At 46.0% G+C, this 26,779-nt stretch overlaps 1 protein-coding gene across 6 annotated transcripts in view; it reads right to left on the reverse strand.

Moving 5' to 3' along the window:
* The window catches only part of prmt3 (protein arginine methyltransferase 3), a 323,649-nt gene that overhangs the window by 275,249 nt on the left and 21,621 nt on the right, over positions 1–26,779 (reverse strand). For all 6 annotated transcript variants that reach the window (XR_011596499.1, XM_070898645.1, XM_070898646.1 and 3 more), the window contains exons 3-4: positions 1,969–2,051; positions 1,740–1,789 (exon numbers count right to left, since the gene is read on the reverse strand). Coding sequence is in view for 5 of the 6 variants with exons in the window: in XM_070898645.1 (XP_070754746.1) it covers positions 1,740–1,789; positions 1,969–2,051 (133 nt within the window). In the remaining variant the exon portion in view is untranslated. The remainder of the gene's footprint in view (positions 1–1,739; positions 1,790–1,968; positions 2,052–26,779) is intronic.

Here is a 26,779-nt window from a genome sequence, read left to right on the forward strand (position 1 = left end):
CCAGCACCGAGAAGGACAAGGGCAGCAGGCGCTACGGCAACGGTAGCATAGTGGTTATGTTACTGGACTAGTAATCCCGAGGCCTCAACTAATGATCTGGAGACAAGAATTCAAATCCCACCACAGCGACTGGGGGAGTTAAATTCAGTAAATTAAATAAATCTGGAATAAAAAGCTAGTGTCAGTAATTGTGACCATGAAAACTACTGGATTATCGTAAAAACCCATCTGGTTCACGTATGTCCTTTAGAGTAGGAAATCTTCCGTCCTTACCTGGTCTGGCCTACATGTGACTCCAGACCCACAGCAATGTGGTCGACATGCCACTCAGTTGTACCAAACTGCTGCGCCAAATTGCTGTGGGAGTACCTTCACCACACGGACTGCAGTGGTTCAGGAAGGCAGCTCACCCAAGGGCAACTTGAGATAGGCAATAAATGTTGGCACTGCTGCCAATGCCTACATCCCAAGAATTAATTTTTTTAAATAGTCAGGCTCAACAATATTTTAAAAAGATACTCAAACCTACTGCACAAAGCAAGTCCTACTTGTGGAACATTTGTTCAGTGAAGTGTAAAGCACGACACGAAAAACACAAAAGATTTATTTCACCCACTCACTGTTGCTTTGCTGAAAGTAAGTTTTTAAAAACTTCAATATGTTCGAATTCAGGTGGCTAAACAAAACCTTGATTCTAGTCCAGGGCATCACTTTTAAGCACAGAATTTGTATGAAATTAAGATGGATTTATAATGATGTTTGCAACAAAAATGTATTTGTGTACATACAGTTTTACAATTGAATAGCTTTGGACAACATTAAGCATTTAGACATTGATGTTCGCAGTGGTTGAACACTTGATCACAGCATAGAATTGCTAATGTACCCATTTCCATTCCTATTATATAAAATTCCTGATCCAAGCATAAAATAGCTCCCTTCATTGTCACTTCCTTAATAGTCAGCACTAAACATAGCCAATGTACTCTTGGCAAATTTCACAGTGACAGCAATATTGTGCTGTTTAAAATATAGGGTTTTGTTCAGAGTGAATTGCTGAGTGATTAGTACAAATAGGCAATTAAAATTAGACTGCAATACAAAGATTCATAAACAGCCAATATTTCTCTCGAGTTCATAGAAATCTTGGTCCAAGTGCGTAATTTCTTGGCAAACATTTATCATGATTTCATGGTCCATATTTGTATTTAAAATGGTGATATTTGTATTTAGAATGGTGTCAATGAGGGTATGGACTGCAAAACAATGCACTGAACACATTATACCTCATCCATTCTCTCTCTATCCTGGGCCATGGATGAAAATGGTTTGTATTGCCAAGTAAAATATGTGCCACCCATTTAACAGCACTTCCTCCCACATACCAATGTGTGTTCCTTTTCCTCTGTACATTCTACGTTGTGCTATCTCTATTCAGTTATATTTCTTTGTTGATTGGCAGATATCCTATGACTATATGAAGGAATAAATGTTGCAAGTCTCCAATACCCAAATAGTTATTTTCCCCATCTGCTGTAACAAAAACAATGGAAGTTTGGTTCCTAATCTACATGAACTACACAAAAGCAGTTGCAATAATCGATGACCATAAGTACTGCCTTATGTGACTTTACTTGAATTATATCACATTGTGCTTTGTGTAAAAGATTACAAGGAATGTCCAAAAATACGTAGATCACGAGAAGAAAAATAGGCAAAGAATTGTCATCAAAACTTACTGTGATTCTAATAAAATTGATGAGCTTGATGTACCCATAACAATCCAGACCTGAAAAGGGAAAATACATTTTCTGTCAAAATAGACGTTGAATGAAATATTAAAAATTTTTTAAATCTCTAAATCTCACAAACTTTTACTTGTTTTGCAAAAAAAATGTCTTAATATGGAAACAATGATGGCCCTAAATGTACTGCCATCGTGTTAAGTGCTAGGACTGAAGGACTTACCTTGCTTGCGAACTATTTGGGTAATATCAAACTGATGCTCTGCTGTACAGTGAGAAAAGATAGCTTGAGCTGAACTGAATAACCTGTATGTAGAAAAAATAATATTCCAATCACATACATGTTTTTTTTAAAGTTCAGAGAAACGTAAAGATTAATTACCACATATAACTGCAACATTTTAAATTTCAGTCATGTAATTTGTCAATAAGGAAAATATTATTTTCTCCTTTATCTTTACCAATTAAACTCACCAGTATTTACTCCTGTTTCCTCATGTGTTGTAGGTGTTTACTAGACAGCATGACTGGGCACTTCGACAACTACAAGCTGATCAAAGAATGTCAGCGTGGATTTGTGAAGAGTAGGTCGTGCCTAACTAATCTCGTTGAATTATTTTAAGGAATCTGGTTGGCAAGAGAGTGTCTATGGGTGTTGTCTACATGGACTTCCAGAATACATTTGAGAAGGATTTGGACAAGAGATCATTCGTAAAAAGGAAGTCGGGAGAGGGAGGTCGAGGATCGAGGCCTATAAATGACCAGCAGCAACAGTTCGGGAGCAACAGTTCGGGAGTGGGAAGTCGAGGATCGAGGCCTATAAAAGGCCAGCAGCAGTTCGGGAGCAACAGTTCGGGAGTGGGAAGTCGAGGATCGAGGCCTATAAATGACCAGCAGCAACAGCTCGGGAGCGGCAGTCGGGAGCGGGAAGTCGAGAATCGAGGCCTATAAATGGCCAGCAGCAACAGTTCGGGAGCAACAGTTCGGGAGTGGGAAGTCGAGGATCGAGGCCTATAAATGACCAGCAGCAACAGCTCGGGAGCGGCAGTCGGGAGTGGGAAGTCGAGAATCAAGGCCTATAAAAGGCCAGCAGCAGCAGTTCGGGAGTGGCAGTCGGGAGCGGGAAGTCGAGAATCGAGGCCTATAAAAGGCCAGCAGCAACAGTTCGGGAGCGGCTGTCGGCAGCGGCAGCTGGTGCAGGGACAAAAGTAAACACAGAAGTAAAAAGAAATCGAAGGGTGACGTCACAGCCAAGCAGGTAAGTGATTGGCTGGTGGATTGGTGAGTATTTGATCTTTTTTTTTCTTATCAATAAGAAACCTTTGGCATTGTTGCCAAATTAAGTTAATTTAAGGGTTAAGTCATGACAGGAGAGCCCAGACCCGTGTCATGCTCCTCCTGTGCTATTTGGGAAATCAGGTACACTTCCAGTGTCCCTAACTACTACGGGTGCAGGAAGTGTATCCTGTTAGACTGCATGACGGCACTGGAGCTGCGTATGGATTCACTCTGGAGCATCCGCGACGCTGAGGATGTCATGAATAGAAGGTTGAGTGAGTTGGTCACACCGCAGGTAAAGGTTACAAAGGCAGATAGGGAATAGGTGGCCATCAGGCAGAGCAGGAGTAGGAAGGCAGTGCAGGGGTCCCCTGCGGTCAACTCACTCCAAAACAGATATAATGTTTTGGATACTGTTGGGGGAGATGGCTCATCAGGGGAATGCAGCAGTAGCCATGTTCATGGCACCATGGGTGGCTCTGCTGCCCCAAAGGAGGGCAGTGAAAAGAGTGGGAGAGCTATAGTGGTCGGGGATTCTATTGTAAGGGGAATAAGATAGGCGTTTCTGCGGCCGCAATCGAGACTCTGGGATGGTATGTTGCCTCCCTGGAGCAAGGGTCAAGGATGTCTCGGAGCGGCTGCAGGGCATTCTGGAGGGGGAGGGTGAACAGCCAATTGTCATAGAAACATAGAAATTAGGTGCAGGAACAGGCCATTCAGCCCTTCGAGCCTGCACCGCCATTCAATAAGATCATGGCTGATCATTCAACCTCAGTAACCCTTTCCTGCTTTCTCTCCATACCCCTTGATCCCTTTGGCCGTAAGGGCCATATCTAACTTCCTTTTGAATATATCCAACGAACTGGCCTCAACAACTTTCTGTGGTACAGAATTCCACAGGTTCAGCACTCTCTGAGTGAAGAAGTTTCTCCTCATCTCGGTCCTAAATGGCTTACCCCTTATTCTGAGACTGTGACCCCTGGTTCTGGAACTCCCCAGCAACGGGAACATTCTTCCTGCCTCTAACCTGTCCAATCCCGTCAGAATTTTATATATTTCTATGAGATCCCCTCTCATTCTTCTAATTATAAGCCCAGTTGATCCAGTCTCTCCTCATATGTTAGTCCTGCCATCCCGGGAATCAGTCTGGTGCACCTTCGCTGTACTCCCTCAATAGCAAGAACATCTTTCCTCAGATTAGGAGATCAAAACTGAACCCAATATTCTAGGTGTGGCTTCACCAAGGCTCTGTACAACTGGTGCATATAGGTACCAATGATATAGGTAAAAAACGGGATGAGGTCCTATAGGCTGAATTTAATTAAATTAAAAAAGTAGGACCTCAAATGTAGTAATCTCAGGATTGCTACCAGTGTCACGTGCTCGTCAGAGTAGAAATAGCAGGATAGTTAAGATGAACACGTGGCTTGAGGAATGGTACAAGAGGGAAAGATTCAAATTCCTGGGACATTGGAACCGGTTCTGGGGGAGGTGGGACCAGTACTGAAGTTGAATGTTCAGCCATGAACTCATTGAATGGCGGTGCAGGCTAGAAGGGCCGAATGGCCTACTCCTGCACCTATTTTCTATGTTTCTAAACCGCACCTGGGCAGGACCGGAACCAATGTCCTAGGGGGAGTGTTTGCTAGTGCTGTTGGGGAGGGTTTAAACTAATATGGCAGGGGGGTGGGAATCTATGCAGGGAGACAGAGGGAAGTAAAATGGGGGCAGAAGCAAAAGGTAGAAAGGAGATAAGTAAAAGTGGAGGGCAGAGAAATAAAAGGCAAAAATCAAAAAGGGCCACATTACAACATAATTCTAAAAGGACAAAGAGTGTTAAAAAAACAAGCCTGAAGGCTCTGTGTTTAAATGTGAGGAGCATTCGTAATAAGGTGGATGAATTAACTGCACAGACAGCTGATAATGGATATGATGGAATTGGGATTACGGAGACATGGCTCCAGGGTGACCAAGGCTGGGAACTCAACATACAGGGGTATTCAATATTCAGGAAGGATAGACAGATAGGAAAAGGAGGTGGGGTAGCGTTGATGGGTAAAGAGGAGATTAACGCAATAGGAAGGGAGGACATTAGCTTGGAGGATGTGGAATCTGTATGGGTAGAGCTGCAGAACACCAAAGGGCAGAAAACATTAGTGGGAGTTGTGTACAGACCACCAAACAGCAGTAGTGAGGTTGGGGATGGCATCAAACAGGAAATTAGGGATGCATGCAATAAAGTTACAGCAGTTAACATGGGTGACTTTAATCTACATATATATTGGGCTAACCAAACTGGTAGCAATAAGGTGGAGGAGGATTTCCTGGAGTGTATAAGGGATGATTTTCTAGAAGAATATGTCGAGGAACCAACTAGAGAGTTGGCCATCCTAGACTGGGTGGTGTGTAATGAGAGAGGATTAATTAGCATCTTGTTGTGTGAGGCCCCTTGGGGAAGAGTGACCATAATATGGTAGAATTCTTCATTAAGATGGAGAGTGACACAGTTAGTTCAGAGAATAGGGTCCTGAATTTAAAGAAAGGTAACTTCAATGGTATGAGGCGTGAATTGGCTAAGATAGACTGGCGAAGGATACTTAAAGGGTTGATGGTGGACAGGCAATGGCAGACATTTAAAGATCACATGGATGAGCTTCAACAATTGCACATCCCTGTCTGGTGTAAAAATAAAACGGGGAAGGTGGATCAACTGTGGCTAACAAGGGAAAGTAGGGATAGTGTTAAATCCAAGAAAGAGTCATATAAATTGGTCAGAAAAAGCAACAGACCTGAGGACTGGGACAAATTTAGAATTCAGCAGAGGAGGACAAAAGGTTTAATTAGGAGGGGGTAAATAGAGTATGAGAGTAAGTTTGCAGGGAACTTAAAAACTGACTGCAAAAGCTTCTATAGATATGTGAAGAGAAAAAGATTAGTGAAGACAAATGTAGGTCCCCTGCAGTCAGAATCAGGTGAACAAAGAACAAATATTTTGGTTCTGTCTTCACGAAGTAAGACACAAATAACCTTCTGGAAATACTAGGGACCGAGGGTCTAGCGAGATGAAGGAACTGAAGGAAATCCTTATTAGTCAGGAAATTGTGTTAGGGAAATTGATGGGATTGAAGGCCGATAAATCCCCCAGGGACTGATAGTCTGCATCCCAGAGTACTTAAGGAAGTGGCCCTAGAAATAGTGGATGCATTGGTGGTCATTTTCCAACATTCGATAGACTCTGGATCAGTTTCTATGGATTGGAGGGTAGCTAATGTAACCCACCTTTTAAAAAAAGGAGGGAGAGAAAACAGGGAATTATAGACCGGTTAGCCTGACAACGGTAGTGGGGAAAATGCTGGAATCAATTATTAAAGATGTAATAGCAGCGCACTTGGAAAGCAGTGACAGGATCGGTCCAAGTCAGCATGGATTTAGGAAAGGGAAATCATGCTTGACAAATCTTCTAGAATTTTTTGAGGATGTAACTAAGAGAGTAGACAAGGGGGAACCAGTGAATGTGGTGTATTTGGACTTTCAAAAGGCTTTTGACAAGGTCCCACACAAGAGATTAGTGTGCAAAATTAAAGCACATGGTATTGGGGGTAATATATTGACGTGGATAGAACTGGTTGGCAGACAGGAAGCAAAGAGTAGGAATAAACGGGTCTTTTTCAGAATGGCAGGCAGTGACCAGTGGGGTACGGCAAGGTTCAGTGCTGGGACCCAGCTATTTACAATATACATCAATGATTTGGATGAAGGAATTAAATGTAATATCTCCAAGTTTGCAGATGACACTAAGCTGGGTGGTAGTGTGAGCTGTGAGGAGGATGCTAAGAGGCTGCAGGGTGACTTGGACAGGTTAGGTGAGTGGGCAAATGCATGGCAGATGCAGTGTAATGTAGATAAATGTGAGGTTATCCACTTTGATGGCAAAAACAGGAAGGCAGAATTTTATCTGAATGGTGACAGATTAGGAAAAGGGGAGGTGCAACCAGAGCTGGGTGTCATGGTACATCAGTCATTGAAAGTTGGCATGCAGGTGCACCAGGTGGTGAAGAAGGCAAATGGCATGTTGGCCTTCATAGCGAGAGGATGTGAGTATAGGAGCAGGGAGGTTTTGCTGCAGTTGTACCTTGAATATTGTGTACAGTTCTGGTCTCCTAATCTGAGGATGGACATTCTTGCTATTGAGGGAGTACAGCAAAGGTTAACCAAACTGATTCCTGGGATGGCAGGACTGACATATGAAGAAAGACTGGATCGACTAGGCTTATATTCACTGGAATTTAGAAGAAGAATGAGAAAGGATCTCATAGAAACATATAAAATTCTGACGGGATTGGACAGGTTAGATGCAGGAAGAATGTTCCAATGTTGAGGAAGTCCAGAACCAGGGGCCACAGTCTAAGAATAAGGGGTAAGCCATTTAGGACCGAGATGAGGAAAAACTTCTTCACTCAGAATTGTGAACCTGTGGAATTCTCTACCACAGAAAGTTGTTGAGGCCAGTTTGTTGGATATATTCAAAAGGGAGTTAGATGTGGCCCTTACGGCTAAAGGGATCATGGGGTATGGAGAGAAAGCAGGAATGGGGTACTGATGTTGCATGATCAGCCTTGATCATGTTGAATGGTGGTGCAGGCTCGGATGGCCTACTCCTGCACCTATTTTCTATGTTTCTATGAAAGCACACAGAATTGGGTTCGTTATTGGTTGGGAGGGATAAGACAGAGAGTAAGGGTAGATGGAATATTCTCCAATTGGCAGGATGTGACAAGTGGTATTCCCCAGGGATCTGTACTGGGCCCTTAGCTTCTCACCATGTGTATTAATGACTTGGATGAAGGAATAGAGTGTTGCATATTCAACTTTGTAGATTTCAAGGTCATAAGTCGTGCAGCTGGAAGCAGGAAGTTACAAAGGGACAGAGTCATAGGGCCCAAATTTGGCCAGTACAGATTTCTGGCGCGCTCACCAGAGGTGCGCCGCTTTTGTAGAACTCCAAGGGTGCCAAAAATCTTCAGGCCAAGTTTGGCCGCTCCCCAGCCTCTCCTCAATGGTGGCGCAGCATGGCAACTGGATTCAGGGGTGGAGCCAGGTCCCAGCGCTGAGAACAGTGCCCGGACCTCTGCACATGCACGCTAGAGTGTGCGCGCATGCGCAGTAGCTCCTCGCCCCCAGAATCTGTGAGTGTGCTCTGCAGGCTGTGTGGGAGGGGCCCGAAGCACACCGCCCCTATCCCTGGCCGAATGGGTTCCCTCATCGGTGGCCTGCTGCCTTCCCTTCGCATAAAGGTAGGACTTCTATTTATTATTTGTTATTGATTGATTGATTGCTTATTACTTTGGTCTTGGTGGTTTAGGTGCAGGTTTCCTTTTATTTTTTATTTGTTAATTAATTGCTTATTACTTTTTGTGCTTTGTTTAGGCTTGGTATTTTAAATGTACTTACCTTGCGCTGATTTCTTAACTCTCCGCAAGACTTTTCTGTGCAGGCCACAAGTGGCCACATACACTGACCTAAGTTAGTTTGGAGCAACTATTAGCTGTCTAAACTAGCTTAAATGACCAAAACGGGCGTAGGTGGCTGATAACACCCACTTTTGAAAAAAATAAACTAAAAAAAATCCTAACCCACTCACTTACACTGGCGCAAATGAAATGTGCAGAATAGCGATTTTTAAGATGCACCAAAAAAATCAAGTTGCTCCAAAGAAACGGAGCAACTCCTGGCCAAATTTGGGCCCATAGACAGTGAATGTGCAAACTTCAATGTGGGAAGTGTGAGGTTATCCACTTTGGATTCAATAAAGATAAATTTAAATACTTTCTTAATGGTGATAGACTTTGAGATGGAGCAATGGGATTTAGGTGTTCTGGAGTTTGGAGGCCGGGAGTTTGGAGCCCGGGAGTTCGGAGGCCGGAGGCCGAGAGGCCGGGAGTTCGGAGGCCGGGAGGCCACGGAGATTGTTGTGGTCGGGAGGCCACAGATGTCGGTGAGGTGAGTCGGTAAATATCACTCTTATCTCTATTTCTTTTTAATTAGATTGTAAACTAGATAAGTCTAACTAGAGGGATGGCAGGGCAGCTCAGTCTTGTGGAGTGCACATCCTGCGGCATGTGGGAAGTCGTGGACGCTGCGTGCGGCCTAGACAACCACGTGTGCAGGAGCTGTCTCCAGCTTCAACTACTCGAGCTCCGTGTTTCGGAGCTGGAGCAGCGGGTGGAGTTAATACGGTGCATCCAAGAGGCTGGGAGCTACATGGATACGTGGTACGGGGGAGGCTGGAGGGTAAACAGCTAGAGATCGTGGTCCATATCGGGACCAACGACATAGGTAAAAAAAGGGATGAGGTCCTACAGGCAGAAGTCAGGGAGCTAGGAAGAAAATTAAAGGGCAGGACCTCAAATGTAGTCATCTCCGGGTTACTACCAGTGCCACGTGCTAATGAGTACAAGATTAGAAGGATAGAGAGGATGAACACGTGGCTGGAAAGTTGGTGTCGGAGGGAGGGCTTTAAATTTTTGAGGCATTGGAACTGTTTCTGGGGGAGATGGGACCTGTACAAACCAGATGGGTTGCACCTCAACAGCGCCAGGACCAATATCCACGCAGGGAGTTTTGCTAGTGCTGTTGGGGAGAGTTTAAACTAGTTTGGTCGGGGGATGGAAACCCGAGAACAAATTCAATAGGGAAGGAAAGCAGAAATTGGATAGCAAGAATCTAATAAGTGAATCTGTAAGACAGAGGAAACAAGGCTTCGCAAGTAGTAAGCAAGGATGTCTTCCTGGGCTAATAAGGAAAGGGTATACACATTAAGCGGTAGGCCAATTAATAGTGTAGATGAACAAAGAGACCTTGGAGTGCTTGTCCACAGATCCCTGAAAGTAGCAAGCCAGGTGGATAAGGTGGTTAAGAAGGCTTACGGAATGCTTGCCTTTATTGGCCGAGGCATATCATATAAAAGCAGTGAGGTTATGCTTAAATTGTATAATACTTTGGTTAGGCCACAGCTGGAGTACTGCGTGCAGTTCTGGTCGCCATATTATAGGAAGGACGTGATTGTACTGGAGAGGGTGCAGAGGAGATTTACTAGGATGCTGCCTGGAATGGAGAATCTTAGGTACGAGGACAGATTGGATAGGCTGGGTTTGTTTTCACTGGAACAGAGGAGAAGAGGAGATTGAGAGGAGACCTCATTGAGGTGTACAAAATATTGAGAGGCCTGGACATAGTGGATAGTAAGGGCCTATTTCCATTGGTGGAGGGGTCTATTACAAGGGGGCATAGTTTTAAGGTGGCTGGTGGAAGGTTTAGAGGGGGTTTGAGGGGGGGGGGGCTTCTTTACGCAGAGGGTTGTGGGGATTTTGAACTCGCTGCCTGGAAGAATGATGGATGCAGAAACCCTCACCACTTTTAAGAGATGGTTGGATGGGCACTTAAAGTGCTGTAACCTGCAGGGTTACGGACCAAGAGCTGGTAATTGGGATTAGACCTGGATGACCTTTTTTTGGCCGGCACAGATATAATGGTAAGTACTGCAGGGAATCAAATACGGTCACGGTGATCTCCTAGACTAGTTTCGATCGCCTGGATGGGGTCGAAGAGGAATTTTCGCAGATTTTTTCTCCCTAAATTGGCCTGGGTTTTTATCTGGTTTTTGCCTCTCCCAAGAGATCACATGGCTCCGGTTGGGGTGGAGTGTAGAATGTTTCAGTATAAAGGGATGTCGCAGTTGTGTGAGGCGGACTGGTTGGGCTGGGTGCTCTTTGCCTTTCCATCATTGTTCATAGGTTTATGTGTAACCTTCAGGGCTGCTGACCAAGGGCCGTGCGGCTCTTTGTCGGCCGGCATGGACACGATGGGCTGAAATGGCTTCCTTCTGCGCTGTAAATTTCTATGTTTCTATGTACACAAATCTCCAAAAGCTCGAGCAGAGTCACAAAATGTAATCAACAAGGCTAATGTAATGGTGGCAAAGGCGAGGAAGCTATTCTTAAGTTGTGAGGTTATCCACTTTGGGGGCAAAAACACGAAGGCAGAATATTATCTGAATGGCGGCAGATTAGGAAAAGGGGAGGTGCAACGAGACCTGGGTGTCATGGCACATCAGTCATTGAAGGTTGGCATGCAGGTGCAGCAGGCGGTGAAGGCGGCAAATGGCTTGTGGGCCTTCAGAGCTAGGGGATTTGAGTATAGGAGGAGGGAGGTCTTGCTGCAGCTGTACAGGGCCTTGGTGAGGCCTCACCTGGAATATTGTATTCAGTTTTGGTCTCCTAATCTGAGGAAGGACGTTCTTGCTATTGAGGGAGTGCAGCGAAGGTTCACCAGACTAATTCCGGGCTGGCAGGACTGACATATGAGGAGAGGCTGGATCAACTGGGCCTGTATTCACTGGAGATTAGAAGGATGAGAGGGGATCTCATAGAAACACATAAAATTCTGACGGGACTGGACAGGTTAGATGCAGGAAGAGTGTTCCCGATGTTGGGGGATCCAGTACCAGGGGTCACAGTCCAAGGATAAGGGGTAAGCCGAGATGGGGAGAAACTTCTTTACTCAGAGAGTGGTTAACCTGGAATTCTCTTCTGCAGAGAATTGTTGATGCCAGTTCGTTAGATATATTCAAAAGGGAGTTGGATAAGGCCCTTACGGCTAAAGGGATCAAGGGGTATGGAGAGAAAGCAGGAAAGGGGTACTGAGGTGAATGATCAGCCATGATCTTATTGAATGGGTGGTGCAGGCTCAAAGGGCCGAATGGCCTACTCCTGCACCTATTTTTCTCTGCTTCCATGTGTAGTACCTTGGTCAAATCCCATCTTCAGCTCTGTGTTCAGTTTTGTGCATTCAACTTAAAGAAAGATATGTTGGCCTCGAAGCGGGTGCAAGCACAGATTCACCAGAATGAGAGCGAGCTTAGGAATTATGAAGACGGGTTACATAAACTGAGATTCCCTCAAGTGTAGAAGATTGAGCATGATCTGATCAAAATGTTTAAAATGTTAAAAGGATTTAATAATGTCAGCTTGGATCTACCCTATGTTTCAAAGGAGGGCAATGTGCTTGCTCTATGAGCAGAAGAGAAGGGTATGAAAAAACTGGACACTTATTTTAATAGGGGATTTCAAGCAACCAAATATAAACGCGGAATACCCAAGTGGTTTACAGTCAGAAGTGGCAAATGTATTACATGACTACTTCAAGGAGTACTCATGTATTACACTCGTGCCAGTGCATCAAGGAAGCCACAAGAGGCAATGCTCATCCTGATCTATGCTTCGCTAATGACCCAGAAAATGTACACCAGATGGAAGTTATAGCTCCCTGGGGAGACTGTGGCCACATAATGATCAGCTTTAACATGAGATGGGAGTCAGAAATAACTAAGACCTAGAGCCAGAAACATAACTTCAAAAAGGGCTAAATTCAATTAAATGAGGGAATGATGAGAAAATACGTTGGCGGGGGGGGGAGGTTTACTAACAATATTTCAGGAGGAAACAACTAGGACATCTTTAAAGGTATAATGCTGAGCTGAGCACGCAAGATAAATCCATACCCAAAACCAACAGAATAAAACAGGTGTAGCCCTGAATGGATCAACAAACAAATGAAACAAAAGACTGAAAGGAAATTAGCCTCGGAGGATGAGATTCACTGGAATGAGTACAAGAAAATGCTGGAAAGTGTTAAGAAAATGATAAGATGGGGCAAAGAGAGACCTCGAAAAAAGCATGGCACTGGAGGTCAAATGCAAAAATTATTATTTCAGTACCACAACAGCAATAATGATTTAGGGGTCACAGTCTCAGGATAAGGGGTCGCCCTTTTAAGACTGAGATGAGGAGGAATTTCTTCACTCAGAGGGTTGAGAATCTCTTGAATTCTCTGCCCCAAAGGGCTGTGGGTGCTCACTCATTTTCCTCATCTACATGTTGCTCCTTGGTGACATCTTCCATAACACAGTGACAGTTTCCACATATATGCTGATGACACCCAGCTCTACCTCACTACCACTTCTCTGGACCCCTGGCGCTTCATGGGTGTAATATGCGATAAATATTTGATACCGAGCCGCATAAATAGAAATTAGCGCAAGTGACCAAAAGCTTGGTCAAAGAGGTATATATTAAGGAGCGTCTTGAAGGAGGAAAGGGAGGTAGAGAGGCGGAGAGTTTAGGCAGGGAGTTCCAGAGCTTGGGGCATAAGCAACAGAAGGCACGGCCACCAATGGTTGAGTGATTACAATCAGGGATGCTCAAGAGGGCAGAATTAGAGGAGCGCAGACATCCCGGGGGGTTGTGGGGCTGGAGGAGATTACAGAGATAGGGAGGGGCAAGGCCATGGAGGGATTTGAAAATAAGGATGGGAATTTTGAATTCGAGGCGTTGCTTAACCGGAAGCCAAGCACAGGGGTGATGGGTGAGCAGGACTTGGTGCGAGTTAGGACACAGGCAGCCGAGTTTTGGATGATCTCAAATTAACATCGGGCAGAATGTGGGAGGCCAGCCAGGAGTACGTTGGAGTAGTCAAGTCTAGAGGTAACAAAGGCATGGATGAGGGCTTCAGCAGCGGATGAGCTAAGGCAAGGGTGGAGATGTGTGATGTTTATGGAACTGAAAATAGGCGGTCTTAGTTATGCTGTGGATATGTGGTTGAAAGGTCATTTAAGGGTCAAATATGATATCAAGGTTGCAAACAGTCTGGTTCAGCCTCAGAAAGAAGTTGGGGAGAGGGATGGAGTCATTGGCTAGGGAACGGAGTTTGTGGCGGGGGACAGAAAATAATGGCTCCGGTCTTCCCAATATTCAATTGGAGAAAATTTCTGCTCATCCTCGGACAAGCAGTCTGACAATTTAGAGACCGTGGAGGGGTCGAGAGAAATGGTAGCGAGCTGGAGCTTCCTCCAAGTATTTACAAGGGGAAGACATGAGCCACATGCCCTCTACAAACAAAATGACCCTGGATAAAATCAATGACTGATATAAATTAGTTGGAAGTCCTACAAAGGCTAAAGGGACTCAAAACAAATGCATTCCCAGGGAATTGACAGTATTTATCCCAGAGTGGTGACAGAATGATGAATGAGATTTGTGAGGCACTGACAATAATTATAAAGGAGTCAAAAACTGGAGAGGTACCAATAGATTAGAAACAGACAAACATGGTGCCTAAAGACAAATGGAGCGACACAACAGGCACAGGCAAATACACTAGAAACACAAAAATTGCTGGACAAATAAAGATGGAAAAACAATATCTAGTTCGCCTTCTACTATCCTGGTAGTTGCATGATAGAATGGAAGTAAGAATAAATGTATGTAAAATAATGGAATCGATGATCAGGAGTAAAGTTGAGGATCATTTGTACAACATTAATCTAGTAAACAACCGTCAACATGGAATCAGAAGTGGAGAGATCCAGCCTGATCCACTTCCTCAACTTTTGAGGAAATAACATCCCAAGTGGACTGTGGAAAGCCCCATGATACGGTGTACCTCAGTGTATCTGGACTTCCAGAGGCTTTTGTCAGAGTGGGGGAGGGGGAGGGCATACTGAATACGGTGGCCTCAGGGCTCATATATTGGGACTGCTTCTGTTTCTCGTTTACATAAATTACCTGGACTCAAAATACAAGTGGTCAAACTTGCAGATGATACCAAACTAGGAGGGACAGTGGAAGAACCAGCCCAGAAATTACAGAATGTGTTTGATAGAATATGTAAGTGGGTGCATAATAATTAAGATAGGTACTCCATGAATGGTGGTAAAATAGCCAAGGATGAAGCCGAGAAAGACTTGGGAGTCTTAGTCAACTGAACGCTAAACATATTCAGTACTGTCAACAAAGCAAACAGACTATTGAATTACAGAGCCTGAACAGTAGAACATAAGTCAGAGGAGACTGCAAGCAAACTTGGATTGCTCTGACCAGATTGCACCTTGAAGACTGCATCCAGTTCTGGTCGCCAAGAAACAAAGCAGTTATTCAAGTACCAGAGGCAAAGAAAAGAGCCCACAAGGCTGATCCTTTGGCCTAGGGCTCTGGGTTACGAGGAGTGACTGGAGACATTTGGGGTGGATTTTCTGATCCTTTGTGCTCCGTTTTTTGCCCCGGAGCAGCAGCAGTGGTGCCGGTGATGTCTTCTGGGCAGGTGGTCAGCCTCCAGCGCCCCGCAGGGGTTTTTGGGGCCGGTTTTGTGGCGGCGTGGAGCATCACCGCCCGGAAGAGCTGCCCTGGTATGCAACACCCTGGTTACGATACCGGCGCACGTTTTGACTCCCGCCCGACCCACAGCGAACGCCTGGGAAATCAGGCGGGCCAACCTATACCGACTGCAGAGATGTAAGTGATGCCGTCCTAAGGTAAGTGTGATTGTGTTCTCTCTCTTAATTTTTTTTAGATTTATGTTGTGGTGGCGTAGGCTACGTATTGAGAATGTTTTTGTGAGTTTTTTCAGGGTTTTTATTCTCCAGGTGTCTCTCGGAATGCTGCCGGACGGCTCTTTAGCTCGGGATTTTCCCATGCTAACGCCCCAAGTGAGGTGTACACCTCCCTTAGCACTGCGCTCCAGACTCACGGCCCATCCGCCTAATTTTGCTGACTGAAGCGCAAACTGTTCCCGGGCACAAACTTCACCGCCCCGCCGCCATTACCGCCCCGAAATCATCAAAGCCAAAAATCCAGCCTATATGCTTTTCCGTCCAGAAATGAGACATCCAAGAGGTGCTCATAGACATATATCATTTTGTGAAGGGAATGAAAAAAGTAAAAGTAAATGTAGCGTCGGCGGCAGTCGGGAGTTCGTTGGAGAGGCCTATAAAAGGCACAGCAGGGAGTCCGGGGCCCAGCGTCGGCGGCAGTCGGGAGCAGCGTCAGAGGTGCATGGAGAGGCCTATAAAAGGCACAGCAGGGAGTCCGGGGCCCAGCGTCGGCGGCAGTCGGGAGCAGCGTCAGAGGTGCATGGAGAGGCCTATAAAAGGCGGACTTGTGCAGCTACAGGGAGAAGGCAAAAAAGAAGTAGAAAGAAACAGAAAGGTGACGTCACAGCCAAGGGGGTAAGTGATTGGCTGGTGATTGGCTAGTAGTTTTTCTTTTTTCTCTTCTATAACAGTGAGTAAACTTTAGCATTGTTGTTGCCTATCTAAGGGTTAAGTCATGGCAGGAGAGCTCGGTCATGTGTTATGCTCCTCCTGTACCATGTGTCCCTGACGACTACGTGTGCAGGAAGTGTATCCGTCTCCAGCTCCTGACGGACCGCGTTACGGAGTTGGAACTGAGGGTGGATTCACTCTGGAGCATCAACGATGCTGAGAATGACGTGAATAGCACGTGTAGCGAGTTGGTCTTACCGCAGGTAAAAGGTCCACAGCCAGCTAGGGAATGGAAGACCAGCAGGAAGAGCAGTGCAAGGAAGGTAGTGCAGGGGTCCCCTGTGGTCATCCCACTGCAAAACAGATACACTGCTTTGAGTACTGTTGAGGGGGATGACTCATCAGGGGAGGGCAGTAGCAGCCAAGTTCATGGCACCGTGGCTGGCTCTGTTGCACAGGAGGGCAGGAAAAAGAGTGGGAGAGCAATAGTGACAGGGGATTCAATTGTAGGGGGAATAGATAGGCATTTCTGCGGCCGCAACCGAGACTCCAGGATGGTACGTTGTCTCCCTGGTGCAAGGGTCAAGGATGTCTCGGAGCGGGTGCAGTACATTCTAAAAAGGGAGGGAGAACAGCCAGTTGTCATGGTGCACATTGGTACCAACGACATAGGGAAAAAAAGGGATGAGGTCCTACAAAACGAATTTAAGGAGCTAGGAGCTAAATTAAAAAGTAGAACCTCAAAAGTAGTAATCTCGGGATTGCAACCAGTGCCACGTGCTAGTCAGAGTAGGAATCGCAGGATAGCGCAGATGAATACGTGGCTTGAGCAGTGGTGCAGCAGGGAGGGATTCAAATTCCTGGGGCATTGGAACCGGTTCTGGGGGAGGTGGGACCAGTACAAACCGGACGGTCTGCACCTGGGTAGGACCAGAACCAATGTCCTAGGGGGAGTGTTTGCTAGTGCTGTTGGGGAGGAGTTAAACTAATATGGCAGGGGGACAGGAACCAATGCAGGGAGACAGAGAGAAACAAAAAGGAGACAAAAGCAAAAGACAGAAAGAAGATGAGGAAAAGTGGAGGGCAGAGAAACCCAAGGCAAAGAACAAAAAGGGCCACTGTACAGCAAAATTCTAAAAGGACAAAGGGTGTTAAAAAAACAAGCCTGAAGACTTGGTGTTTTAATGCAAGGAGTATCCGTAATAAAGTGGATGAATTAACTGTGCAAATAGATGTTAACAAATATGATGTGATTGGGATTACAGAGACGTGGCTCCAGGATGATCAGGGCTGGGAACTCAACATCCAGGGGTATTCAGCATTCAGGAAGGATAGAATAAAAGGAAAAGGAGGTGGGGTAGCATTGCTGGTTAAAGAGGAGATTAATGCAATAGTTAGGAAGGACATTAGCTTGGATGATGTGGAATCTATATGGGTAGAGCTGCAGAACACCAAAGGGCAAAAAACGTTAGTGGGAGTTGTGCACAGACCTCCAAACAGTAGTAGTGATGTTGGGGAGGGCATCAAACAGGAAATTAGGGGTGCATGCAATAAGGGTGCAGCAGTTATAATGGGTGACTTTAATATGCACATAGATTGGGCTAACTAAACTGGAAGCAATACGGTGGAGGAGGATTTCCTGGAGTGCATAAGGGATGGTTTTCTAGACCAATATGTCGAGGAACCAACTAGGGGGGAGGCCATCTTAGACTGGGTGTTGTGTAATGAGAGAGGATTAATTCGCAATCTCGTTGTGCGAGGCCCCTTGGGGAAGAGTGACCATAATATGGTGGAATTCTGCATTAGGATGGAGAATGAAACAGTTAATTCAGAGACCATGGTCCAGAACTTAAAGAAGGGTAACTTTGAAGGTATGAGGCATGAATTGGCTAAGATAGATTGGCTAATGATACATAAGGGGTTGACTGTGGATGGGCAATGGCAGACATTTAGAGAGCGCATGGATGAATTACAACAATTGTACATTCCTGTCTGGCGTAAAAATAAAAAAGGGAAGGTGGCTCAACCGTGGCTATCAAGGGAAATCAGGGATAGTATTAAAGCCAAGGAAGTGGCATACAAATTGGCCAGAAATAGCAGCGAACCCGGGGACTGGGAGAAATTTAGAACTCAGCAGAGGAGGACAAAGGGTTTGATTAGGGCAGGGAAAATGGAGTACGAGAAGAAGCTTGCAGGGAACATTAAGAAGGATTGCAAAAGTTTCCTTAGATATGTAAAGAGAAAAAGGTTAGTAAAGACAAACGTAGGTCCCCTGCAGTCAGAATCAGGGGAAGTCATAACGGGGAACAAAGAAATGGCGGACCAATTGAACAAGTACTTTGGTTCGGTATTCACTAAGGAGGACACAAACAACCTTCCGGATATAAAAGGGGTCAGAGGGTCTAGTAAGGAGGAGGAACTGAGGGAAATCCTTATTAGTCGGGAAATTGTTTTGGGGAAATTGATGGGATTGAAGGCCGATAAATCCCCAGGGCCTGATGGACTGCATTCCAGAGTACTTAAGGAGGTGGCCTTGGAAATAGCGGATGCATTGACAGTCATTTTCCAACATTCCATTGACTCTGGATCAGTTCCTATCGAGTGGAGGGTAGCCAATGTAACCCCACTTTTTAAAAAAGGAGGGAGAGAGAAAACAAGGAATTATAGACCGGTCAGCCTGACATCGGTAGTGGGTAAAATGATGGAATCAATTATTAAGGATGTCATAGCAGTGCATTTGGAAAGAGGTCACATGATAGGTCCAAGTCAGCATGGATTTGTGAAAGGGAAATCATGCTCGACAAATCTTCTGGAATTTTTTGAGGATGTTTCCAGTAGAGTGGACAAGGGAGAACCAGTTGATGTGGTATATTTGGACTTTCAGAAGGCTTTCGACAAGGTCCCACACAAGAGATTAATGTGCAAAGTTAAAGCACATGGGATTGGGGGTAGTGTGCTGACATGGATTGAGAACTGGTTGTCAGACAGGAAGCAAAGAGTAGGAGTAAATGGGTACTTTTCAGAATGGCAGGCAGTGACTAGTGGGGTACCGCAAGGTTCTGTGTTGGGGCCCCAGCTGTTTATACTGTACATTAATGAATTAGACGAGGGGATTAAATGTAGTATCTCCAAATTTGCGGATGACACTAAGTTGGGTGGTAGTGTGAGCTGCGAGGAGGATGCTATGAGGCTGCAGAGCGACTTGGATAGGTTAGGTGAGTGGGAAAATGCATGGCAGATGAAGTATAATGTGGATAAATGTGAGGTTATCCACTTTGGTGGTAAAAACAGAGAGACAGACTATTATCTGAATGGTGACAGATTAGGAAAAGGGGAGGTGCAATGAGATCTGGGTGTCATGGTACATCAGTCATTGAAGGTTAACATGCAGGTACAGCAGGCGGTTAAGAAAGCAAATGGCATGTTGGCCTTCATAGCGAGGGGATTTGAGTACAGGGGCAGGGAGGTGTTGCTACAGTTGTACAGGGCCTTGGTGAGGCCACACCTGGAGTATTGTGTACAGTTTTGGTCTCCTAACCTGAGGAAGGACATTCTTGCTATTGAGGGAGTGCAGCGAAGGTTCACCAGACTGATTCCCGGGATGGCGGGACTGACCTATCAACAAAAACTGGAACAACTGGGCTTGTATTCACTGGAGTTCAGAAGAATGAGAGGGGACCTCATAGAAACGTTTAAAATTTCTGATGGGTTGAGACAGGTTAGATGCAGGAAGAATGTTCCCAATGTTGGGGAAGTCCAGAACCAGGGGTCACAGTCTAAGGATAAAGGGTAAGCCATTTAGGACCGAGGTGAGGAGAAACTTCTTCACCCAGAGAGTGGTGAACCTGTGGAATTCTCTACCACAGAAAGTTGTTGAGGCCAATTCACTAAATATATTCAAAAAGGAGTTAGATGAAGTCCTTACTACTAGGGGGATCAAGGGGTATGGCGAGAAAGCAGGAAGGGGGTACTGAAGTTGCATGTTCAGCCATGAACTCATTGAATGGCGGTGCAGGCTAGAAGGGCCGAATGGCCTACTCCTGCACCTATTTTCTATGTTTCTATGTTTCTTTGTTTCGAAAGGGAACACAAGTTCAAACTAATAACGGGTAAATTTAGGAATGTTATCAGGAAATTCCTCTTCACATAAAGAGTGATTAACATGTGGAAGAGAGGAAAATGTTCAGGAATAGTATAATAATTTAACAACTGAATGCTACTAGAGAGGCGGGTGGCGGGGGGGGGCGTGGGGGAGGGCTTCAGGATGCTTTGAGATGGATGAACGAAGATGGGCCTTCCACATGCATTATTATTTTGCTATAAGCAATAGCAGAGGCATGCGAACCATAGGACGTGGATATGTGGGATTGTTCATCACACTCACACAGTGTCAACACTAGTCAACAGGCAATTCATTCTTTTCCTTTGGAGTCGTTATTAGTTCCTATTTGGTATGTCACTCTCAAGCTGTTTCATGATCAGTCAAATTCATGAAGTATATTTAGAAACCTGTCCGCTCAAGCTGAGAACCTGCAACGAGATACACATTTTCGGCCTTGGTACATCCTAACTATAGACTCTCCAAATGGCAGCCTCTTCTTCACCTGCAGCCACGTTGCCGCCTGAAACTTTCAAATGAGGGACAAATAGCTTGCGCCTCTCTCCATCTTTCTGAATTTGATGCACCCATTATCATCTGCTCACCAAATGCAATTTCACTGAGGGGTCATGAAGACGTGGGCCAGATTTTGCTGCAGATGGACATCGAACGGCATCTGCCATTAGTTAGACTTGCCTCTGCACCCTTCAGCTCAACAAACGTTTGCCCACTAACTTGCTGAAAGTGTGAGCCAATAACGACGCAGCGAGGGAAACAGGGCATCTGGGACCTGAGTGACCAGAACAGCGTATCTCTTTACTGAGATTCAAGGATTGAGAAATAAACAGTGGAAGGACTGAGAAGGGTGAATTAAAGTGGGTGACTTCAAAAAAACCAGGTACAGAAAGAGAACTGAAGAGAGGGAAAGGAAGACTAGATTAAGAAAGAGAGACAGAAAGGAAAAGCAAGAAAAAAAGTAAAAAAATTAAACAGTTTACATTTTTAATTCTCCATAAACAATTCACAACCTCAAGGAATGAGACTCCACAATTACAATAGTTAATTTTCAAGGTTGACTGGCAGTCATTAACATTTATCACGTTATTAAAAGGGTACTTACACTTGTAACTGCTAGCTCAATATCTGTAGTGGGTTTAGTTTGTATCTACTATACAAATACAGTTACTTCATGCTGTTTAATGCATGTTAATGCTGAGGCAAACACAAAATTCTGTTTTCGCGAAGCTAATGGCAGAGTGGGGCAATTCGGACAACGACTTTCGGATATTTCCATTTAACCACGCATCTGGCCATTGCCTGAAGTTGCTGTATAATTTATGCATGAGAGTGAGCGTCATTAGACTTAGCATTATTTTGACAGAAAAATATGACGCACTATTTTAACACTGGGCAGGTTATTAGTGCAGTGATACCTGGCGCTGGAGCACTAGCTCATAATAACAATGAGTTAGTAATATAGGGCCCAAGTTTCGGGACGCGCCTAAAACGGCGCAGCCCGGACCTGGACGCCCGTTTTTCACGCCAGAAAGTGCGCCTAAAAAAAACGTCCCTATTCTCCAGCTCCCTGCAGGTATTCTGCAGCCGGGCGCAGCGCAGCACGAGCTATTGGGGGCGGAGCCAGGTCCCTGCTCCGAAAACAGTGCCGGGACCTCTGCACATGCGCGCTACATCCTCTCTCCTTCCCTTCATCTCTCCCTACATCCTCTCTCCTTCTCCCCCTCTACCCCCCCTTCCCCTTCCCCCCTCTCCCCCCCCATCTCCCCCTCTCCCCCCCTCTCCCCCTTCTACCCCCCTCCCTCCCTTCTCCTCCCCCTCTTCCTTACCCCCCTCCCTTCCCCCCCTACCCCCCTCCCTCCCTTCTCCTCCCCCTCTTCCTTACCCCACTCCCTTCCCCCCCCCCCACCTCCCTTCTCCCCCTCCCCCCCCTTCCCTCGCTGTCAGAAACACAGACACTGACAGACAGAACGTGAGAGACACACACACAGACAGACAGAGAGATAGAGATACTGACAGAGACACACTGGGGGGGCCGTCCCAGCATGCTGTTGGAGGGCTCCCGGTGCTGCAGTCGGTAAGTAGAAAATGTTTTATTTATTGATTTTTTAAAAATTTATTTATAAATTTTTTTTGATTGATTTATTGGTTGATTTATTGATGTATTTATCATTTATTATTGATGATGGCTCTTTATTTGTAAAACTGAAGTGTTTAATGTTTGTAAACTTCCCTTTAAACCCCCCCCCATTCCCTACGTCTAATTTGTAACCCACACCTGATTTTCTAAAGTGCAGACAAGGTTTTTTCGAACGTACAAAAATCTTCACTTACTCCATTCTAAGTTAGTATGGAGTAAGTTTTCACTGCCTAAACTTTGAAAACACGCGTAAGTGGCCGGACACGCCCCCTTTTGAAAAAAAAATTCTGTTCCAAAGTGAAACTGTTCTAACTGACTAGAACTGGAGCAAACTAAATGCCGAGAATTTGAATTTCTAAGATACTCCGTTCTACACCAGTTGCTCCAAAAAATCAGGAGCAACTGAGGCCGAAACTTGGGCCCATAAAGTCATGAATAGGTACAGAAAATAATCAAAAAGGCGAATGCAATGCTGGCCTTTATATCCATAGTGCTAGAATACAAGGGTGTAGCAATTATGCTGCAGCTGCACAAAATCCGAGTTAGACCACACTTGGAGCAGTGTCAGCAGTTCTGGACACCATACGTTGGGAAGGATATATTGACCTTGGAGGGAGTGCAGTGTAGGTTCATAGGTTAAGTTACAAGTAGAGATGACAAATTAGGGTTGTATTCCCTAGAATTTAGACAGTTAAGTGGTGATCTGCTCAAAGTTTTCAAGATATCAAGGGAAACTATTTCTACTGTTTGGGACTAGCGAGCATAGTCTAAAAATTAAAGCCATACCTTTCAGGAGTGAAGTTAGGAAACACTTCTACACACAAAGGGTGGTAAAAGTTTGGAACTCTCTTCTGCAAACACCAATGATGCTAGGTCAGCTGTTAATTTTAAATCTGAGATTGATACCTTTCTGTTAACAAAGGGTATTAAGGATATGGGGCAAAGGCAGGTATATGGAGTGAGGTCGCAGATCAGCCATGATGTCTATTGTGTCCCTAACACAGATGAGGCTGCACACAGGGAGGTTAAAGTAACAGTGACCTCAGTCTTTAATAAGACACTCCAGAGTGAGGAACAGGCCTTCGGGGCCGGCTTATATACAGTGCTCCCAAGGAATGCTGGGATCCCTTGGGACTTCAGGGGATGCACTCCCTGGTGGCGGAGCATGGGAGTGCATGCTTTACAGATACACAACATCACTCCCCACCAAAGTCAAAGTGAAAACTATTTACAAGGTGTGGCGGTCAGGAGCCTTTCTTTCCCTGGTGGACCGCCTCGATACAAATGTCTGTTCTGGTGTGTTGGCTGTGCCCTCGCTGGGGTGGCGTGTTGTTGGCCCTGCAGGGCTGCTGGGTGAGCCTGGCCTTGCTGGGCTGTTGGGCGTGATGGGTTCGATTTCCTGGTCCGGCGTGCTGTTGTTGATCCTTTGGGTGTGTGTTGTGGGCTCGAAAAAGGTGGTGTCTGCTGTGGGTTGTTCAGGGCAGTCTGTGAACCGCAGCCTCGTTTGGTCCAGGTGCTTTCTGCAAATTTGTCCATTGTCTAGTTTGACTACAAACACCCTATTCCCTTCTTTAACTATCATCGTGCCCGCGATCCACTTGGGACCATGTCCATAGTTTAGCACATACACAGGATCATTCAGATCCATTTCCCGTGACACAGTGGCGCGACCATCGTTTACATTTTGTTGCTGCCGTCTGCTCTCTACCTGATCATGCAGATTGGGGTGAACCAGCGAGAGTCTGGTTTTAAGTGTCCTTTTCATGAGTAGCTCAGCCGGGGGCACCCCTGTGTGCGAATGGGGTCTCGTGCGGTAGCCGAGCAGTATTCGGGACAGGTGGATTTGGAGTGAGCCTTGTGTGACTCATTTAAGGCTCTGTTTGATGGTTTGTACTGCCCGCTCTGCCTGCCCATTGGAGGCTGGTTTAAACGGGGTCGAGGTGACATGTTTGATCTCATTGCGGGTCATGAATTCTTTAAATTCGGCACTGGTGAAACATGGCCCGTTGTCACTGACCAGTCTGTCAGGCAGGCCGTGGATGGCAAACATGGCCCTCAGGCTTTCAATGGTGGCGGTGGTGGTGCTTCCCGACATTATTTCACATTCAATCCATTTTGAAAAAGCATCCACCACCACCACCAGGAACATTTTAACGAGAAACGGGCGCACATAGTCGACATGGATCCTCGACCATGGTCTGGAGGGCCAGGACCACAAACTTAGTGGTGCCTCTCTGGGCGCGTTGCTCAACTGAGTACACGTTGCATTGCCGTACACAGGACTCTAAGTCAGAGTCGATACCGGGCCACCACACGTGGGATCTGGCTATCGCTTTCATCATTACTATACCCGGGTGTGTGCTGTGGAGATCCGAGATGAATGTCTCCCTGCCCTTTTTTGGTAGCACTATGCGGTTACCCCACAACAGGCAGTCTGCCTGAATGGACAGCTCATCCTTTCGCCGCTGGAACGGCTTGATTGGCTCTTGCATTTCAACGGGGATGCTGGCCCAGCTCCCATGCAGTACACAGTTTTTTTTTACTCGGGACAGCATAGGATCTTGGCTGGTCCAAGTCCTAATCTGGCGGGCCGTGACAGGTGATTTTTCATTTTCAAACACTTTCATGACCATCAACATGTCTGCGGGCTGCGCCACCATCAACAAGTGTGCAGGCTGCCCCATTTCCACCCCCGTGTTGGGCAATGGTAGCCGACTGAGAGCATCCGCACAGTTCTCGATGCCTGGCCTGTGGCGGATGGTATAGTTATACGCTGATAGCGCGAGTGCCCACCTTTGTATGCAGGCTGAGGCATTAGTATTTATCCCCTTGTTTTCAGCGAACAGGGATGTGAGGGGCTTGTGATCAGTTTCCAGCTCAATTTTGAGGCCAAACAAGTACTGATGCATTTTCTTTACCCCGAACACACACGCTAATGCCTCTTTCTCAATCATGCTGTCGGCCCTTTCGGCATTAGACAAACTCCTGGAAGCATAGGCGACAGGTTGCAACTTCCCCACAAAGTTAGCTTGTTGTAATACACACCTGACTCCGTACGACGACGCGTCACATGCTAGCACAAGTCTTTTACACGGGTTATATAATACAAGCAGCTTGTTGGAGCATAAAATGTTTCTGGCTTTCTCAAAAGCAATTACTTGTTTTTTTCCCCCATACCCAGTTCTCACCTTTGCGCAATAACCCATGTAGGGGCTCTAAAAGGGTGCTTAACCCCGATAGGAAGTTACCAAAATAGTTGAGGAGTCCCAGGAACGACTGCAGCTCCGTGATGTTCTGTGGCCTGGGCGCGTTCCTGATAGCCTCTGTCTTGGCGTCTGTGGACCGAATGCCGTCCACCGTGATCTTTCTCCCCAAAAACTCCACTTCTGTTGCCATGAAGACGCATTTCGACCTCTTCAGCCGCAGCCCTACGCAATCCAGTCGCTGGAGGACCTCCTCCAGGTTTTGTAGGTGCTCGGCGGTGTCCCAACCCGTGACCAATATGTCGTCCTGAAAGACCACCGTGTGTGGTACCGACTTGAGTAGGCTCTCCATGTTTCTCTGGAAGATCGCTGCAGCCGACCAAATTCCAAACGGGCATCTGTTGTAGATGAACAGTCCCTTGTGCGTGTTGATGCAGGTGAGGCCTTTAGAAGACTCCTCCAGCTCCTGCGTCATGTAGGTCGAAGTCAGGTCGAGCTTGCTGAACATCTTGCCTCCTGCCAGCATCGCAAATAGGTCATCTGCCTTACGTAGTGAGTATTGGTCCTGTAGCGAGAAACGATTAATAGTTTCTTTATAATCGCCGCAAATCCTGACCGTGCCATCACTTTTGAATACTGGAACAATCAGGCTGGCCAACTCGCTGAATTCCACTGGGGAGATGATGCCGTCGCATTGCAGCCTGTCCAGCTCCATTTCCACTCTCTCCCTCACCATGTGAGGTACCGCTCGTGCCTTGTGGTGAATGGGTCGTGCCTCTGGGACCAAGTGGATCCGCACCTTCGCCCTGGAAAAGTTTCTAATGCCTGGCTCAAAAAGAGAAGGAAATTTGTTAAGAACCTGGGTACAAGGCCTCATTGACATGTGATAGCGCTCGGATGTCATCCCAGTTCCAGCAGATTTTGCCCAGCCAGCTCCTTCCAAGCAGTGTGGGGCCATCGCCCGGGACAATCCAGAGTGGCAGTTCGTGCACCATGCCCTCGTAGGTGACCTTGACCATGGCGCTGCCCAGGACAGTGATAAGCTCTTTGGTGTACGTTCTCAGTTTCGCGTGGATGGGGCTCAGGGTTGGTCTGAATGCCTTGTTGCACCACAGTCTCTCAAACATCTTTTGACTAATAATGGATTGGCTAGCGCCAGTGTTCAGTTCCATGGCTACGGATAAGCCATTCAATTTTACGTTT

Source organism: Pristiophorus japonicus, chromosome 14 (assembly GCF_044704955.1).
Source record: "Pristiophorus japonicus isolate sPriJap1 chromosome 14, sPriJap1.hap1, whole genome shotgun sequence".
Taxonomy (NCBI): domain Eukaryota; kingdom Metazoa; phylum Chordata; class Chondrichthyes; family Pristiophoridae; genus Pristiophorus; species Pristiophorus japonicus.